At 40.6% G+C, this 19,982-nt stretch overlaps 1 protein-coding gene across 3 annotated transcripts in view; it reads right to left on the reverse strand.

Annotated features, from left to right (window-relative positions):
* Positions 1-19,982, reverse strand: part of znf827 (zinc finger protein 827) — a 94,195-nt gene that overhangs the window by 18,404 nt on the left and 55,809 nt on the right. For 2 of the 3 annotated variants that reach the window (XM_074629409.1, XM_074629408.1), the window contains exons 6-11: positions 15,860-15,907; positions 14,671-14,913; positions 11,334-11,388; positions 11,101-11,201; positions 2,932-3,069; positions 758-929 (exon numbers count right to left, since the gene is read on the reverse strand). In XM_074629409.1, the coding sequence (XP_074485510.1) occupies positions 758-929; positions 2,932-3,069; positions 11,101-11,201; positions 11,334-11,388; positions 14,671-14,913; positions 15,860-15,907 (757 nt within the window). The remainder of the gene's footprint in view (positions 1-757; positions 930-2,931; positions 3,070-11,100; positions 11,202-11,333; positions 11,389-14,670; positions 14,914-15,859; positions 15,908-19,982) is intronic. The other variant, XM_074629410.1, reaches the window with a different exon arrangement.

Below are 19,982 nucleotides of genomic sequence, written 5' to 3' on the forward strand. Positions count from 1 at the left end.
TGTGTTTTCGTGACAAAACGTAGTTTGGAGACCTCATCAGGGATTCCTCCCGGTGAAAGATCTTGTATTGCGTGACCCCCTGTCGCCGGTCAGTCATTCGTTCAAGACTTAAAGACTCTCGATTAAAAAACAGCAAGTTGTGTAGTGTGAACATGGCTTTAACTAGCCTTGCTCTGTCCCAGGATCATATATTCATATATCAACACGTCTAAAGTCTCCTAAGGAGTCTTGTTGTCACCATGCAATTCTCACGCAATTCCAGGAGATAGCTACACCCGAATACAAATATTTCAGCACATAACCCCCCTGTGAAACCAGAAAATGTTTTTACACTTTGGTTTCTTTACAGATTGAATAAACAAGACTTAAAATGTTAAATGTGGAGCTTTGGAGATATCGGTAGGTGGATTTTCTTTACCTTTCGACTATCTGTCTCCTGGCTGTAGCTTCATGTATCTAACTAATGGAGTCTGGTATTGATTCTCTCATCCATCTCTTGTTAAGAAAGCAAATAATAATACTTAAAAATAATAATAATAATAATAATAATAATAATAATAATAATTCCAGATAAATGACTCACAAAAATAGAGATATCTTTAAAACAGATTAACAAAATAAAGCCGTTGGGGAGAAATTAAATTAAGAAATATATCAGGATACATTTGGGCATCAAGCAGCTGATACAAATAAATCAAAAATAGACAGAGACACCCTAAAAGGAGTTGTGTGTTGTGTTTTGGCCTGTCATCACTACCTGTAGTAGTAAGGGCAGTTCTTGCGTTCTGCGGAGTCGGCTGTAACAGCGCTGACGATCTGCTCAGCGTCTGTGTTGACCAGCTTGACAGAGTGGATGGTCAGGTGCTGATTGAGGTTAGCCCTGCACTTGGCTGCATAAGGACACAAGTGACACTTGTACTTCCTCTCCTCTGCAAAAACAAACACAGACACAAGACCTCGGGTTACTGTAAACATTACCTCAGATGATATTTCATTAGGTCGCGCTCAGCCTCTGAGCCTTTAAAGCGAGCTTAAACCTAATTACTTAACGCTTAACCCTGCCTCACCTACGCCTGACCCCAACTGTAACTCTGAACCTGAGAAGAGGAAAAAAAAACACCTTGTGATGTCTTACAAAATCTACTTTTCAGAGAAGCATCTGGATATTCCTGTAGATGCCACAAGAAAATATGAAGCATGTAGAGACATCATTTTGCCTTATTTGCAAGCACTATAAAATCTAATTAAAAAAAAATAACAATCACAATATTTCCTTTTATCCCAAAACAAATCAACAGAACAACATGTCTTCTCTCTCTAGCTCCCCCTCAAACACACACACACAGCATTTGCCCCAAGGACATGAAGCCAGGCAACCTTTATGTCGCCGGGGAAACCAAAAAGACCATCACACTGACATATGCCCCTGCTTCTGCTCTCTGTGGTGTGGCCAAGCTGTTCACAGCCAACACTCTCAGATGGCGTGTGTGTGTGCGCACGCAAAATGTGAGAGCATGTCCAATTGTGTGGGGGCATTTTGTACACGAGTCTCCATTTGTGCGCCCAGTGATTTAGCCTGCAATCCCAAGTAGGTTGCATTAATTTCTAATCCAGCGTTAATTTGCTTTAAATAAAATTGCATAAGCAGGATATTCATTAATTTATTTTCCTAATAAGGACTGAGAGAGGGATTGCAGAAGGCAGCGATGGGAGAGAATGGATCAATTGGGAGCAAAGAAGGGCCAAGTTTGAAAACACAGTGTAATCAGGACACAGGGGAGTGTACAGCTTCATCCTGAGGAAGTCTCCCGTGTCTGAGTGTGAGAGAGAAAGTGAATGAGGGAACCAATCGTGACTGCATCAGAATTACTGGTGTGTGTGTGTGTGTGTGTGGATACTCTGTGAGGCATCCCTCTAGCTGGGTAATTAGACGGGCAGTTTTCCCAGTGAGACTAATCATGGTAGTAATCTCTTTAAAGGAAGGGTAATCTAGTCTAGTCAACCTTATTTACTTACTGTGGGCAGCACAAACACAGCAGCTAACATCTATACATTAAAACAAAGAGATGCAAATGTGCGGCGGTGGTGTGCACGTCCGCTAACAATGTCATTGTGTATATATTAGGGCTGTCAAAGTTAACGTGATAATAATGTGTTAACGCAAATTTGTTTCAACACCACCTATTTCTTTAATGCATTACGCAACTTGTGATTTTTAGGTTGTAGCGGGCTCAGTTTTAAAGCTAGAGTGAAGATACTGGTATCATATGAAACTAAGAAAACCTAAGGAATCCATTGGTACCAACCATGTCATGCACACATGCTTTTTGCAAAGGAGGCTAAATAATGCACCAAACTTACGCTAAATTTTGGCGAGGAAAAACTGGCATGGCCATTTTCAAAAGGGGTCCCTTGACCTCTGACCTCAAGATATGTGAATGAAAATTGGTTCTATGGGTACCCACGAGTCTCCCCTTTACAGACATGACTACTTTATGATAATGACATGCAGTTTGGGGCAAGTCATAGTCAAGTCAGCACACTGACACACTGACAGCTGTTGTTGCCTGTTGGGCTGCAGTTTGCCATGTTATGATTTGAGCATATTTCTTACACTAAATGCAGTACCTGTGAGGGTTTCTGGACAATATTTGTTAATGTTTTGTGTTGTTAATTAATTTCCAATAATAAATATATACACACACTTGCATAAAGCAGCATATTTGCCCACTCCCATGTTGATAAGAGTATTAAATACTTGACAAATCTCCCTTTAAAATACATTTTGAACAGATTCAAAATGTGTGATTAATTTGCAATTAACTATGGACAATCATGCAATTAATTAATTAATTGTAATCTGTTGATAGCCCTAGTAGGTATATACTAGGGCTATCAATAGATAAAAATATTGAATGTGTGTTTATTTACCCGTGTGTAGCGACAGATGTCTAGAGAGCGTCTGCTGTCTACCGAACACCTTGCCACAGACAGGACAGGGGAAGAGCTGCTCATTTAGTCTCCACTGGGCAATCCCATTTCCCAGCTCGCCATCATCCTTTTCTGAGTCTGGAACACAAACACAGAAACCCATACTCATCATTCACTGCTGACACAGTCAGCCACAAAAGAATCTGCAGGTAGACCAACGGCTGTTAAAGCTGCAGTAGTCAGTATATTTTTGGCATCATTGGGCAAAAATTCCATAATAACCTTTCAGCATATTGTAATTCAAGTGTTCTGAAAGAAAATTAGACTTCTGCACCTCATCATGGTTCTGTTTTCAGGTTTTAGAAAATTTAGCCCGTGACAGGAGACTTTGACCAATCACAAGTCATTTCATTGAGAGAGCGTTCCTATTGGCTGTGCTCTGGTCATGTGACCGGAACTTGGCGTTCCTTCACCAGATTTCACAATGGCGGCGTCACAAACTTTCTCATTTTACAGCTAAACCGTGCACTACAAGATGATTCTGAAAACATTTGAGGCGAGGAAATAGGCATTAACGTAACATAATATGGATTCATATTTGATCAGCGCTGCCTAGTTTGATCATTTGGTCGGAGTTCGCGAGTGATTGACAGTTGGCTCTCATAGATGGCAGCTGGACAGCAGACCTCATATCAGCTCTGACTGCTTGTTTTCCTCCAGTATGTGAAATCTTGCAGATGCTTTTAGCAGCACCGGAGGACACAGAGGCAAATGTTTTTTTTAGGTTACCTGTTTCGTGTACTACTGTCAGGATATATCGAACGTTTTACAAAATGACATTTTTTTTAAATCATATTTGCTATAATCTCGCCTACTTCAGCTTCAAGTTAAGCAGCTATAAATCAAACAAAGTAACTTAAGTTTAATATGTATTGATGTTGAAACCGTAACATACTGCTGTGGTATGTGCTTATGTACTGATTGTGGTGTGGTGTGATCTTGATTTTGGGGCATTTTGCTTTTAGTTCAATAGTACCCAGTTGAGAGGTGATAGGAAACGAGGGGACGGGGGGAATGAATGCAACAAAGCTAAGAAACAAACCGGGGAAAGTTACAATCACAGTAAAGTATATGTGTCTTAACCACTAGGATGCCCCATTTACATCCATCTTTAATGAGTTTTAACACCAGTAAAACAGCTGGAATGATACAAAACGGGACATTTTCTTGTTTCTTCCATTTACATTTTCTTAAAGGTTCACTATATGGGATTCAGAGCATTAATATAGCAGCAAATAAGTATTTGCTATCTAAAGATATAGAGGAGTAATGTCTGCCCGAGCAGAGAATGAATCTCTCTCCCTCTGGGTGTGTTGTAATCCGAGGTTTTCTGTGCTTTGTGAGTTTCTTTTTTTTGTGCATCACTGGCTAGCTAATAGCAGAGGATGGTTTAGAAAGGCCACGGCCCACTGAGAGTCAGTTTCCTGTATTTGTCACGTCGGTTTCGCCACTGCTTTAGTTTTTATAAGTTTTACTTAGTGAGCTTTAAAGGTGCATGTAGGTGTATTGTTGAACTTTGGAGAGAGCCAGTCTAACCGTTTCCCCCTGCTAATAAACTAAGCTGACCGGCTGTGGCGAATAAGCATATTTCCCAAAATTTTGAACTATTCCTTTCTACACAGCTATAAAAACATACAGTGTTCTCTTTCTGTGAAGGTGCCCATCAACCCTCCCACCACCACCATCAGTCCTAAACTCTCCAATGGAGGCTGTGTGGCTTTGCTTGCCTCTGGCCTGGGGGACTGGCGACGGTACAGACAAGAATTAAAAAGATGATACAAAACAAAAATGTAGTCAGAGAGTGAAAAACGCAAAACATTTGCATAGCATTTTAAAAGAAGTGGATCTATCTATGGTTAATGAGTGGTTCTTCCTTTAAGATTCTGTGTCATATAAACAAAAGCATAATAATACATTCACTCATTCGGCAACTTAATACTCTCTGTTAAAGTATTCATCCCAAGTCCCATCAATATTCTTAACTCAACAAAGCGACTGAGAAGATTGAAGCAACAGACACTGACATGAACTGTATTAATGTGTAATATGACCTTGTCTATGTATTTGTTCTTACTAACTGCTTGTCTCCTTTTTATATTGTTGTTTCTTGTGTTTGGTGAGCCGAAGACACATTTCCACTCTGGTGGACAAAAAAGATGTATTGTATTTAATGTAAATCGGGCTGTCAAAGTTAACGTGATAATAACACGCTAACTCAAAATCGTTTTGACGCCACTAATTTCTTTAACGCATTAACGCAATCAATCTTTCAGAGGTTGTAGCGGGCTCAGTTTTAAAGCTAGAGTGAACTGGTGATACTGGCATCATATGAAACTGAAAATCCTAAGGAATCCATTAGTACCAACCATGTCATACTAGCCTGTCGGGAAGGAGGCCAAATAACGCTCCAAACTTACACTAAATTTTGGCGAGGAAAAACTGTCATGGCCATTTTCAAAGGGGTCCCTTGACCTCTGACCTCAAGACATGCGAATGTTAATGAGTTCTATGGGTACCCACGAGTCTCCCCTTTACAGACATGACCACAATGACAGCTGTTGTTGCCTGCTGGGCTTAAGTTTGCCATGTTATGATTTGAGTATATTGTTTATGCTAAATGCAGTACCTGTGAGGGTTTCTGGACAATATTTGTCATTGTTTTGTGTTGTTAATTGATTTCCAATAATAAATATATACATAGATTTGCACTTGCACCAATTGTAAAGTATCACATAGCCAAAAACTAGAAGGTCAAATTTTTCAGGAAAGGTCCAATTCCTTTCAGTTTCAGTGAAGCAACAGAACAACTGATATACTGTGGGCTAATTTGCTAACCCACAAGACTGAAACCTGTCTGCTACCATTTGACAGATGCTCCTTGTCTAGCCTGCGGGTGGGATGCAGTGCAAATGCAATCTTAATGTCAACAGCAAGCGCCAGTCCTTTGCTCTAAAGCCTGCAGCATACACACATCACTGTAGCTCTCCTTACTGTATATCACCCCTCTTCCCTCCCCGTCCACCCCGTAATCAAAGAAATACCAAGAACAAGAGCGACTATTTTCAAATGCTTTGATAGAAGATTTGAAGTGTCTGCTTTAAATTAAACCTCACTAAAGTACATATAGGAATGCACAGGGATAAAAACATGTAGTACTTTTCTCATTTTTGCTTTACATCTTACGCAGATGGAGACAGGATTTTACTTATTGTCTGCATTGTTCAGACAACACTCTACACACACTGACCTTGGCTAAAACTTTTATATTCGCGAGGCATTAGAAAAAAAAATATTCTTTAAGTTAGTGTAAAGGATGGAAACACTCTGCTGCTCAGTTTCCCCCTCTCACTAAAAGTTTTGATTCTTTGCAGATGGAAATCAGTGCGCATAAGCTTGACAGTTCTGACTTTACAAAAGAGGAAAAAAATGAGAAAAGGAATATTTAAGTCACATAATGTACAGTTTATATTCAACAGCAAGTTGTGGTAGCTTCTTAAAGTCACATTTAACCATTAAAACGTTATTATCTGTCCTATGAAACACATTGATGAGGTGTTTCTGGTGGTAAAGATACCACAATGTGGAAAAGCAAAGACTGTTTTCTGGCATTTGGGGGTATGGTTTATGTTAACTTAATGTTAAAGAACAGATGCACTGGCTTTGGAAGGTGGTGTGAAAGGACATTTTACTGTTGTTGCACTGACTCACAAACCCTGGAGCATTTTTTTCTGTATCTGTGTCACCTATTTAATCCCCTCTTTGCCCCTCTACATGCAAACTAATGAAATTATGTTGTGTGCCTTTGTTTGCTTTTATTCGTGTTGTACTATCTCTCACACATCTTTTTTTGGAACTGTCAAAGGCAAAACACGGCACATTCGGTTTGATTCATAAAATAGTCTTATGTATTTTTTTTTATTTTTCCAAAGGAGAGTGGCTGGTATACTTACATATGCAAAGTATCAGTTACAGTACACCCGTTTTCCACCAAAATAAGTGCACACATGCAGGTTTTTTTAAACGTGGGAAAAAACACTAAAATAGGTGATAGACTCTGTTCCAATTGCCAGTAGACAAGTATGTATTTTTTTTTCTTTTTCTGGTGTGTCAAGTTTTACATCACAAAAAAGCCAGATAACAGGGTTAGTACACGGTGAAAATGTTACACTGACTATTTCTTTCATACATGTTACTTATTCAGTCTCTCTTCAAACTCGCTGCTGACTAATTTGGAACGATGTTCGAGCGCTGCTCGGACATACGCGGTTGGAATTTGTGGCTGAGATGACAAAGAAAGTGTCGGAAAAGGGGTAAAAATGAGCGTGTCTACCCGACCGTGTGTCATGTTTACGTCCCTGCCGATCGGAGCTGGAGCCGATAAATACATGTGACTACTGAAGAGTTATTTGTCCCGGGAATGAATGCCGGTTGTAATCGTTCCCACTGAAGACAAAAGCCAGATGTTAGTGGGTGAGTGGGTTTTTGTCCAGTGGGAAACGGGCTTTATATACGCAGACAGCTGGAAGGTAAATTGGGAAACTAAATAAGGGCAGGGTGCATGTGCCCTACATATAGGCATCTTTTTTTGGTCTCCATATGCTCTTGTATAGTTTCTATTTTTATTCTATTCTAATTTTTGTTTTATATACCTCTTATGTATTCATTTTACTTTCTCTATTTATTTATTTGTGCTATTGCTGTCCTTGTGCTGCATCAACAACCGACTTTCCCTGCTGGGGATTAATATCTTATTTTGTAATTTTGGTAACTTATGTGCTACAAAAAGAGTGTTCTAGTTTTGAAAAAGGAAAAAAATCCTAAATCACTTATTATCATTCTAAGAAATATTAAATATGTTCTGAGAGGAATAACGCAGCTATCATAACTTGAGTGCTGAAAGAATAATTTAAGGATCTCTTTGAGGACATACATCGTGTTCAAACTACATTTGAAATAAGTAATGATTACTCATTATTTTCACAGTTTTCTTTCTTGAAAATGTAGTTTCCAAGATATAAGCAATGGGCTGCAGACCATAAAATCTTAAATGAGCAGAGCCTGCGACAACATGTAGATCAGTTTTAACTAGAGCTGAAATCATTTTGATAATCAACTATTGACTATTACTACATTTTAGTAGATTTTTAAGCAAAAATAGCAAATACTAGATGCAACTTCTCCAATGTGAGAATTTGCTGCTTCTCTCAGTTTTACATAATTGTAAACTGAATATCTTTATCTCCTTTCCACTGAAGGTTTGTGACTCACCACCGTCATTAAGGTGAGGGAGGGCACATGTGTGATGGTAAATACATGCAAGTAGACCAGCGAAAAGCAGTATTTGGCTGAAAACTATGTAAATAATCAGCAAAACAGTGTGTATGTTTGTGGTTCCTCACAGAAGCCACACAGTCACGACACGAGACACGTCAACAAACTTACTACAACCTTGACCAACCTGCGGGTCATGGACTTCCTGACCTCCTGCATTAGCTGGAATCTGCCGCTCACCATGACCCTGTTATCTGACTATAACGGGCTGATCACACTTCTTTTCTCCAACTCATTGTCTGAATGGCTTATTCTGAGAATCCTAGACCTTCTTATGGGGCTTGCAGCTAAAGCTTAGCACATAAAAGCATTAACTTGTCCTGGCTCACAAGTGAGACTAGGGGACGGCCTGGTCACACAAGGTGATGAGAAGCCGGACGGCGAGGGCTCGAGGGCACGACCCGACAAACACACTGGTGATGATTAAGCCAGTTAGGGTGTGGTGTGAGCCTTGAAGTGGTTAATGACTTAATTAGTGCTATTAGAGCCAGAGAGATAAAGAGAGAGGGATGCAAACATGAAATGAGGGATTGTGCTAAACCCCAGACTGAAGGGAGAAGACAGAAACCTCCTACTCACTTTATCTTTCTTGCTTAAAGGGAAATGCTCACAATTTGTATCTCTACATAAATAGCCATTACAATAAGCAGTTCTTAGTTCTGAAGATGATCGCCAGTTATATTGCTCGCAGAGAAATAGTCGTGGACAGAACATCACTGTCCTTGACTATAATAATGAAATAAAAATATGTATATTCTTTCCCCCTTTACACTGTCAAATACATCATTAAAATATCTGCAGCCATGAAGTCAGCTTTTCTTTTTAAATACACAGCAAGTTTCAAGACAAGCCCGACACAGTAGGCACTCACAAATAATTGTATTACCACTTAATATGTACTAATAATACAACAATAAACTTAGCTAAACTTAGGGCTGGGCGATAAGGAGAAAATCGTCCAAATACCTCATCAATACTGCGACGATGTCGTAGGGTTGACTATTGGTGCTTTTACAAAATATTTCCACAATGCCATTTTTGAAAAACAATCATCAGTAATGTGGATATAATGATTAATTGGGTAAAGACAAAAAATAGAACAGCTGGAACAGTCTGGTAAGTTCAGAAAAATACATCACTTTACTGTAATGCAGCCTTTAAAACCATATACGATAAACCACACGATATCCAAAATCTAAAATGATATCTGGTCTCATATATCACGATATCGATATAATATTGATATATTGCCCAGCCCTAGCTAAACCTATGACTCTCTTATTGCTGGGTCCAAAAAGTGATGGCTTGTGTGGGAGAGTTGGTGTGAACCAACAGGAAAGGACAGTAAAGTTCCCCAACCTATGAACATGAACAAAATTATCTGTTTGATTAAAGAGGTCTGCCTTCCTACTGCTGCAACTAGAAACGCTTCCCAGTATTTGGAGCGGGGGGGTTGATAAAACAGGGAGAAAAAGAAAATGAAGGCCCACAAAAGAGAAAGAGCAGGCACAGAGAGAGACACATGAATAAGAGAAAAGAGTAAAACAGTACAACAGTAAAAGAGCGAGCAGCAGAGGCTGAATCTGAAGCTTAAACACACAAGGGAAAGGGGAGGTGGGCTGGGCGAATTAACTTTCAGGACACTCTTGACACCCAGAAGCCAATCAGATTTTCATTAACTGGCAGAGGGACAGGCAAAGCTGGCACAAGCTAATTAACCTCTGGATCTCTCACTGCCAAAGGAACATGGAGGGAAGTTCTGGGATGCCAGGGAAGAGGGGAGGAGAGGGAGACGGGGGATGCCCTGGGCAGAGGCCTTCGGGTTGGGGAAATGCGTGAGAGTGCAGAGAGGCCGGACGGAGCTCTAAATATGAAACGGGAAGAGGGGGTTTTACCAGAGAGGACGGATGGGATCATGTAAATGTGGGGGTGGTTAATTGAGATGTGTCCTTGTGGCCGTATACTCAGATTTAAAGGTTTCTTCATGTGTAGTTTGATGTTGAGTAACTCGCCAGGCTACAAAGCTTCTGTGTGAGTGTGTGTGTGTGTGTGCAGACAACACATGTATGTATGTGTATAATGAGCATCTCTGCATAATCAATTATTTATCCAAGCTGCGGTGAGAATAATATAAAGACTTGGACGTATGTCTTTGAAGATACGGTACTATGAATGATGCAGCGGTGCTGACAGTTGGCAGTTAATTACTTCCTTGTTTTGACCAGCTGCAGATAATTTTTCTGTGGAGATAATCTTTGTGTAAAACGGTAAATCAACAAATATAAAGACAACAGGGCTGTAATTAATGATTATTTTCAGCATCGATTATCTGCAGATTACTTTCTCAAGTAATTGTATGTTCTTAGAGACTTCTTAGAGACAAGGATGATGTCTTCAATTTGCTTGTTTTGTCTGAAAAAGTATTAAATGTACAGTCATATATTACAAAGAAAAACAGCAAATGTTCACTTCGGAGAAGTCGGAACCAGAACATTTTCGTTTGCTGGAAAAATGATCAAAACGCTTAATTGATTATCACAATTGCTGCCGACTAATTGGTTAATCGACTTATTATTGCAGCTCTAAAAGACACAATATGAGCAAAGATCATGCCCATCCATCTACTGCCTGCAAGAAACTGCTAGTGATATGTCTGTTCCTCTACTACAGCACTACTCTAGTCATGTTCCTGTGTGTGCGTGTGTGTGCGTGTGTGCGTGTGTGTGTGTGTGTGTGTGTGTGTGTGTGTGTGTGTGTGTGTGTTTTCATGCGTCTTACCATGGAATAGTGCCCTGGTAGAGGAGCTGGCTTCTGCGGGGGAAGAGCTCTTGGAGCGCGAGTTAAAGGGTGATTGTCTGAAGCACTCGTCCAGGAACGGACTGAAACATGATGCATAATATTCATAATAATCAATAATTAAACACATACGGGATTCTAACTACATTGAAAAAAAGGCAGGTTATTACTATATTATCATCATGAAGTAAACACACAGGGTATTATTGACTCACCTGTTTATTCCCACCATGTTATTGTCTTTGTGGTTATTGGCTTTGCTGACTTTTTCTGAAAAAACAACAAAAAACATTTCAACTCAGTCAATACGATACCATTTACATTTTAACATTTCTATTATGCATTAAACTATGATTCAAATCTGTGGAGAGACGCAGGTGTTACTACTATCTGCCTCCCATTTACAACCACCTCTGATCATATTAAGCAAATTCTATCTGCTGATGAAGAACATGGTTGGTGGCTGCAGAAAAGATAGCAAGTGGACCTTAAGTTAAAGGAACAGTGTGTAACATTTCAGGCGATCTATTAGCTGAAATGGAATATAATATCCATAACTATGTTTTCATTATAATTTATAATCATCTGAAACTAAGAACCGTTGTGTTTTTGTTACCTTAGAATGAGCCCTTCATATCTACATAGGGAGCGGGTCTTCTTCACAGGGTCCACCATGTTGCTCCACCATGTTTCTAAAGTAGCCCAGAACGGACAATCCAAACACTGGCTCTAGAGACAACCTTTTGCGTTTTTACATTACCCGAAGGACGCTGTAGTTCTCCGACACACTTGTGAAACGTTACCGCAGTCTTGGAAAGGGAGGAGTGAGTGGAGGGGTACTCAGGTGGTTACAATCTGCAACCACACCGCTAAATGCCACCAAATCCTACACACTGTACCTTTAAGAAACTTGTTTTAAGTTTTCATTTAAAGTCCTGAGTCCACTGTCTAGAGCAGATATTTAGGTGTAGATGTATTTAGATGCCACTATAAATTTTCTGTTAAGAAATGGTTACCAAAAATGTCCTTAAGCTTCCCTTCACAGAGAAACAAACACTATATGCTCCTTATTCCTTGAGGTTTAACTGGGCTGGTAAAGCACAAGTTGGCCATGCCAGCAGGGGTGTACTGGCCATCTGGAGTAGTGGGAGTCTCTCTGGTGGGCCTGCCGACCTGTGAGCCGAAAGTTAGCCCAACAACACCAAAACGAAAAGATTTTTTTGACAAAAAGAACAATGTGCATGGCTGGTTAGATCAGACAACCCAGATGGCACGTGTGTGTGTTTGCGTACGGTTGCACTCTTGTATGTAAATGGGGAAACAAAATATTACAAACACTTCTCAGTCTCATCATTATCAATAAAACACCACCGACTGGGCCCTCAAAAACTGCCAGGAGTCAAGAAAAAGTGAAGATTATAAACTTGAGAAAGTTAGGATTAATTCCAAGGCTTTTTATATTTAATTGCATTACATTGTACAGATCTATCTTTTCTAATAGACCAGCACTCAGTGTACAATAATATTCAAACAAGTCTTTGGACACACAGGAAAAGTCTGTTGAAAGCTATTTATCAGAGTGAAAATATTCAAATATTTCATAGTACTACTTTAGGAGGAATAAATTCAAAATGTGTGTCCAACTGGTGATTATCAAACTAACCTGTGTCTGACCTGCAATTCAGAGGGTTTTTTCCCTCACACATCAACACCTACTGTAATTGTAACTAGCTGTGTTGTTCGCCTATACTTTTCCCAACTTGTAAAAACTCGAAAGGTTTTCTTTTTTTTGGCCATGGCAACGTGCTGCTGAGAATAATTACAGAAAAGCGACCGAACAACGCCATTGATCAACCAACCACCTGCTGAATTAGATATCTCCTGATGCTTAATATTATATTTCACAAAAATACATTGTCTCCTGATATTACACTAACATTAATTGCTTGTGTTTTCAAAAAAAGCCTTGATGCCTTTGAGGTTCCCGCAACTTTACAGTCTTGGCAACATTCACACATCAGATCACGCCTGTTTCAGGGTCACGATCACACATTGAGCCAATTCTGTTTACATGCAAGGCAAGTAGAGTTTCCGTTGCATGCACCTGTAGTCTCTGGACCTCCGTGAACCAGAGACCCAGAGTGCTGTTTCCGAGTGAGTCACTTCAGGTCCAACAAGGTTGAAGCTCATGAACGGCAACCATTTCTAGTTGCTCATAGAGTGATCGAGTCTTAAATACAGTCGATTAGAGGCTTTTAAGTGGTAAATAAAGTGAGAATTGTGAAATCTGCTAAAGCCACTACAGCTGATGTGAGCACATATTATGGGTTTTCAGTATTCAGACATAAAAAGCACTATACATAATGCCTGAGAATGGAGCAATATGTACGAGTTTCAAGGCGATGTACTGAAGTGAATTTCAAAGCTGCAACCGTCTCAGTGTTCAGAGCGACCTTGCTACTGATGTGTCTCTGAGGTCCTACTGCTCTGGGTAATTCATATTGATTGCTCATTGTGTGACAGCAGCCCACTCTGTTCCAGTCCCCCTCACATTCAAACCCACTTCTGAGGGGGGCGGTTGTCGCCGTTGCCAGGCTAGCGATGCCCTGGCCTCCCTGGGTGGGCATACTGTGTACCCCCGCTGCCCTCTCTACCCTCCTTATCCTCTGCCCCCCGCTACAACCCGCCACCACTACCCCCCGCCCCCCCCCCCCCCCCCCCCTAAACACCCCACTCCGTCACACTGCTCGCCAAGGACAGAGGTCTCTTTCCACGTTGCCATGGAGATGCCGCACGGGAGAAATGTAAAGGGAGGGAGGGGAAGTGGGGGGGGGGAGCGTGTGCAGCCAAGTGTGCTTGAGCCGGCATGTCTGAAAACGAGTCAAGGGAGAGAGAGAGAGAGAGAGAGGGAGAGAGAGAGAGAGAGAGAAGGAGAGAAGGAGGAGAGGGGGGAGGGAAGAGGGGGCATTTGTGCAGACACCACTCCCCATGGGGCCTTGTGTGAGTGTGTAAAGGTGTGCATGCAAGACTGTGTGGGAAAGAAAGACTGCCAATGTGTGAATTTGTGAATATGTGTGAGAGCAAGAAGAGGAAAAAAGATTTTACACAAGCTTGTTTCTCTATAATGGCATTTAAGCGAAGCGATCAGAGGCGGGATGGAGCTGGGGTCAGCGCCCAGGACTACAAGCCTGACCCCCCCCGCACACACACACACACACACACATCTGCACCTTCTCCCTGGAGGGGACGATGGTTCCACCTCAAAGCTCTGTCTTAATCTAGCAATACAAACAGCTGTCTGCTGCTTCAATGTCACTTTCATGGCCGTACAGGTAAAAAAGCAGGATCCCATTACATGTCATATATCCTCGACTTTACAACAGAGCCACCAGAGGATGGAAATGGAAACATGTAGGTTTTATGGTCGAGTATCAAAAGCTGTCTCAAGGTTTACACTGCGGCGCTGCAGGGAGAAAGAAGACATGTTGCCGTGCATGTGTGTTGTGGATCTGCTGTTACTCAGAGAACAGTGTCTGTCTGGAAGGAACATACCTGACAATTTGAACAGTAGTTCAGAGGCCATTTTGACCGATATGTCCTGGGAGAACAGGTCTTTTTGGGGGCGGGCCAACGTCTCGGGGAGGTTACTCATTGGCTCAGTCTTCTCACTCGCCCTTAAAGTGCTGAAGGCCCGCAGGTGAGAGACAGGTGAGGTGAGTTCTTCAGGGGGGGGGTCCACCTCCATGGGCTCGGCCTTTACTTTCACCTTCTGGTGGTACTGGTCTTTGTTGTTCTCTGTAGCAGAAGATTGAACAAGAGAGGAATCACTGGTAAGACTCTGAAGACATTCAACCGTTATACATCATCTAAGGGTAAAGATTTTGTTTTATTCACAGAATGGAGGTTACTGTGACCGTTTTAAGGATTATACACAGACCTGCCAGAAAAAAGAAACCGGTGCAATTTTTTCTTGTTTTTGCTGTTAATACTATGTTCTTTTTAGGGCTGTCAAAGTTCACACGTTATCACAAATTCCTTTTAAACGCCACTAATTTCTCTAACGCATAAACGCAACTTGCGATTTTTGGGTTGTAGCGGGTCTGTTTTCGCAAAGGAGGCTAAATAACGCTCCAAACTTACGCAAAATTTTGCAGAGGAAAAACTGGCATGGCCATTTTCAAAGGGATCCCTTGACCTCTGACCTCAAGATATGTGAATGAAAATGGGTTCTATGGGTACCCACGAGTCTCCCCTTTACAGACATGCCCACTTTATGATAATCACATGCAGTTTGGGGCAAGTCATAGTCAAGTCAGCACACTGACACACTGACAGCTGTTGTTGCCTGTTGGGCTTGAGTTTGCCATGTTATGATTTGAGCATGCAATGCAGTGCCAGTGAGGGTTTCTGGACAATATTTGTCATTGTTTTGTGTTTTTAATTGATTTCCAGTAATAAATATATACATACGTTTGCATAAACCTAGCATATTTGCACACTCCCATGTTGATAAGAGTATTAAATACTTGACAATTCTCCCTACGGTAAAGGTTAAAAGGTACATTTTGAACAGAAAAACATAAAACAAAAATGTGTGAATAATTTGAGATTAATCAGAATTAACTATGGACGATCATGCAATTAATTATGATTCAATATTTTAATCGATTGACAGCCCTAGTTCTTTTACTTAAATGAAGATTTCACCCCCAAAATCACCATTTGTATATCAATTACTCACCCTGTGTTGTCTTGAATTCGTGAAGAAAACTTTGTTTTTCTTGCATGCCTTCAAAGTGAATGGAGAATACAAAAAAGGAGAAAAGTTTTAATGAATTGAAGTAAATGTGTGCCACGTTTAAAAACAGCAAAACTATATCAACTCACTTCTCAACTTTATTTATATAGCACCTTTCATACAATCATGCAGCCCAAAGTGCATTTCAAAACATTTGTTTACAAACTCGTATAAACATATAATCCAAGTCTCATTTATCCAGTCGTATGCTCACTACTTCCCAAACACATGCATCCTCACTAAAACTATTTAAAACACTTGCGCAGGTGAGCTACAAGTCGTGCACCTGCCTGTTTTAGCAAAAATGCATGTGTTTGGGGAGTAATGAGCATACAACTGGATAAATGAGACTTGGATTACACTGCACAAGTTGTGTGAGAGTTTGTAAACAGATATTTTGATATAGTTTTGCTGTTGTTAAACGTGGCCTCCATTTACTTCAGTTCATTAAGACTTTTCTCTGTTTTTGGATTCTTCGTTCACCATGGAAGCATACGAGAACAACAGTTTTCTCCAAGAATTCAAGGTAACACTGGGTGAGTAATTGATATACAAATGGCCATGTTTGGGGTAATGTATTCATTTAAGTGGAATTTTGAATGCAGGACTTTTACTTGTAATGTTGTACTTTAACGCTGTGGTTTGGTACTTTACTTAAGTAAAGAATCTGAGTACTTCTTCCACAACTGGTTATTGTTTACAACTACTACTACAGTTTGTGTATATTTTATATCATTCTATAACTTTATGCATTGCAGAATAGTTTAACACAGATGATTACATTGTACCTGCATATCAGATTAAGGTTAAACTTGATGTGTTTTTCTGTAAAATTACCTGTCAAATGTGTTTATCCTGAACAAGTCCCAAGCGCAAATTGACAAATCACACACCTGCTTCAAAAAGTTTTACTATCAGTAAGACATATAACACCATTTTTTGTTAGAAACAAAATCCACAAATAAACGTAACCCTCAGAAAGGTCAAATAATCTAAACAAAAAATCCCAAAACAAAATCAAACACCTTTTGACTTTCACCCAAATGTACAAGTAAATAACACATCCAGCATACACGTAACCTCATCCTAACAACTGGGGTCACCGCAAACCCCAGAGATATACTTTTTGTCATTTTCATGACTTTGTCAACCAATTTGCTCCTAATGACTTCATGTAATTGTTTTCTGTTATAATTAAGTGCTTTTTAAAAAGACCAATGTACTGAGGTCCTAGGGGACCCCAGTGAAAAGCATCCAATTGCAGCGTATGTAGTTAAAATAGATAAAATAGAATAGACAGATCAAATGTTTGCCATGGGTCCTAATTTAAAGTATCACACACTATCAGGGGGGTGAGGGCACTCTATCAGTCATTATGAAGGAGACACAGATTTCCACATGTGCAGCAGACACAGATTTCCTCATGTGTTCTGTCTATTTTTGTTTTACACAATATGCAAATTAACTGTAACTTTCCTAACATAATATATATTTTTTTCCCTTCAGATTACATTAATTACATAACTGATGATGTTTTTAAAGAAGGAATAAATTAACATTTTGCTATGACGGTTGTTTCTTAAAGTCCCAGTAGGTAGTCCTTGTGTGTTAAATAGGTTGTAGGATGAGGGTTAATGATGTTGTATAGATGGAATTAAAACTAAAATAGGGAAATACAAACAACAGCTAAAGCCAAGCTGAGCCGGTTAGCATCTAGCTGTGTAATCAGTAGGGCAAGAGGGCACCGGGAGGTCACGCTGTCGCTTGGGGAGGGCTCCAGCAGCTCATGTAGGTTCACTGAAGCAAACAGGAAAAGACACCAACACACCTTAAATGTTAACTAAGAAACAATGAATCTATATTTATAATAGCTGTTGGATAGAAGAGTCTCTGGTTGAAGGTAGTTTTTCAGCCCATCAACAATGGGCTGAAAGGGTGAAAATAGCTGTTGACTCACTTCTCATACAAGTTCAAGAGGTGAGGCGAAGTGAGCAGCCTAAAAATAGTCGAGATGGCATCTGTAAGGAATGTCCCGAGCCGATCTGCAGAATCAAACACTGACTCTCCTCTCTCTACGGATATTAAACAAAAGAATATAGGCCGTTATTAAAAAATACCGGAAACTTCTGTCATGCAGGCTTTATTTTCCTAATGCAGGGCTATTGCGTTGTCAGAAATTGGTTCTCTAATGGCCACTATGGCTAAATTTACTTGATTAAATATAGGACTACATTAGGCTACAGTAAGTATACACTGTGCAGCTGTATGATTTGGAATGAATAACTGCTTGATTGGTACATCCGTTAGCATCAGTATATCCAAGGTATCTGATCTTTGACTGCAGGGATGGCAGTGTCTCAGTGTGGTGACAAGCAGGAGCAAGACAAAGCAGTGGGGTTGATACAGTGCTGCTGACATGGCGACTCAGCACGATTATGGGATATATGAATTTGGCAGGGCATCGGGAGCAGTGGGAGGGGCAGGGGGGAGGTTAGAAGGGCTGGAGAAAGAGCAGAGAGGGAGGGAGATACAAGACAGCAACCCTGCGTTGACCCTGCCACCCCTCCCCTCACATTCTCCACTCCTCCGCTGAACGAGGCCAGTGTGAGACACCAAGACGGGTCCTGCAGTATGGTGTGTGAGCACGTGTGAACATGAATCTGAACCAGTATGTGTGCATGCTACTGTTGTTTATGTGGGTGAATTAAAGTGTAAACTCCCCCTTGCCGCCTCCCTGAGGTCCAGGTGTAGCCAGCATGTGGGGGACACTGACAACCATCAGCCCCACTAATCCCTTAATCAGGTGGCCAGAGTTGGCCAAGAGTAACCTAGGAGAGGCTGATGGAGAGGCAGAGAGAGGCGGGAGGGCGGAGGGGTGGTGGTGGTAGTGTGGGTGGGGGGGGACACAGCTCTGCAAGGGTCAACAAAGGGACACGCGAGCTTCCATCATTGGATCACCACCCTAACAACGAGAGGATGAGTGGACTGCTGCAAAAACACACACACAAAAACACATCCCTGCACAAACGGATACTATATGTACTTGAGCTCCCAGCGCAGGGACAAACATGCTTACGACCCATCACAGAGAGGTCACATGACGCAGATGGAAAATATTTTGATCATAAACACACAGACAACGTTGAAAGCATCACATCACAGCAGGCTAGATCAGAAGTCTACCTGTCACACAATGAAAATGTGGCCTTACTCCCACACTGATAATAGCTGTGGCTTTTTGGTCGGGGTCGTGACCTAATGTTCTGAAGCCATAAAAAGCAGCCCTCAGTCTGCCCGAATTCAGCTTGTGTGTGTCTGTACGTGAGAGCGTGAGAGTGTGTGTGTGTGTGTGTGTGTGTGTGTACTGTATGTGTGTCTATGAGCGTATACGTCTTCCCCTCTGGTGCAGAAGCCTCTTCTGTGATACACCAGCTGCCATTAGGTCACAGAATCAGGTCTGGAAGAATGTGTGTGTGTGTGTGTGTGTGTGTGTGTGTGTGTGTGTGTGTACAAAATATCATAGCTTTTCTCTAGTGCCAGTGTTGCTCCAATTCCTCTGAATATTACTTCAAAATATGCCAGTAAAAAACTACACTACAATATTTTCAAGAACTTTAGGAGATAAATGGGATTAAACTCCAGGTTATTACGTTATGTGTGTGTGTTTTATAAATTTGTATGATAGTTGTACCACCACCGAAAATGAAAACTGCTACAGTATGTGGTGGTTTATTGTGATATTTGAAAAACACACTAATGGTATACATGGGAGCCATTTCTGTGGTAATATTCGAGAAATATTAGAAACCAGGAAAACTGACTTCTTAATAGCGCTGAAAAATGAATCAACATTTTAAATTAAATAATGTGATGCTGCAGAGATGTCCTTGTCTAAACATATTCTACAGACTTAATAAAACATCTTTGTTGGTACAGATCCCCGTAAAAATTACTACTTATTTAAATTACTTATTTTAATGTGTTTTTCAATGAAAATGAGAATCATGGTGTAAAAAAATCATTCCCTATAATATTGCGAATCATAATCGCAATATCAGTTAAAAAT

Source organism: Sebastes fasciatus, chromosome 3, assembly GCF_043250625.1.
Source record: "Sebastes fasciatus isolate fSebFas1 chromosome 3, fSebFas1.pri, whole genome shotgun sequence".
NCBI classification, from domain to species: Eukaryota; Metazoa; Chordata; class Actinopteri; order Perciformes; family Sebastidae; genus Sebastes; species Sebastes fasciatus.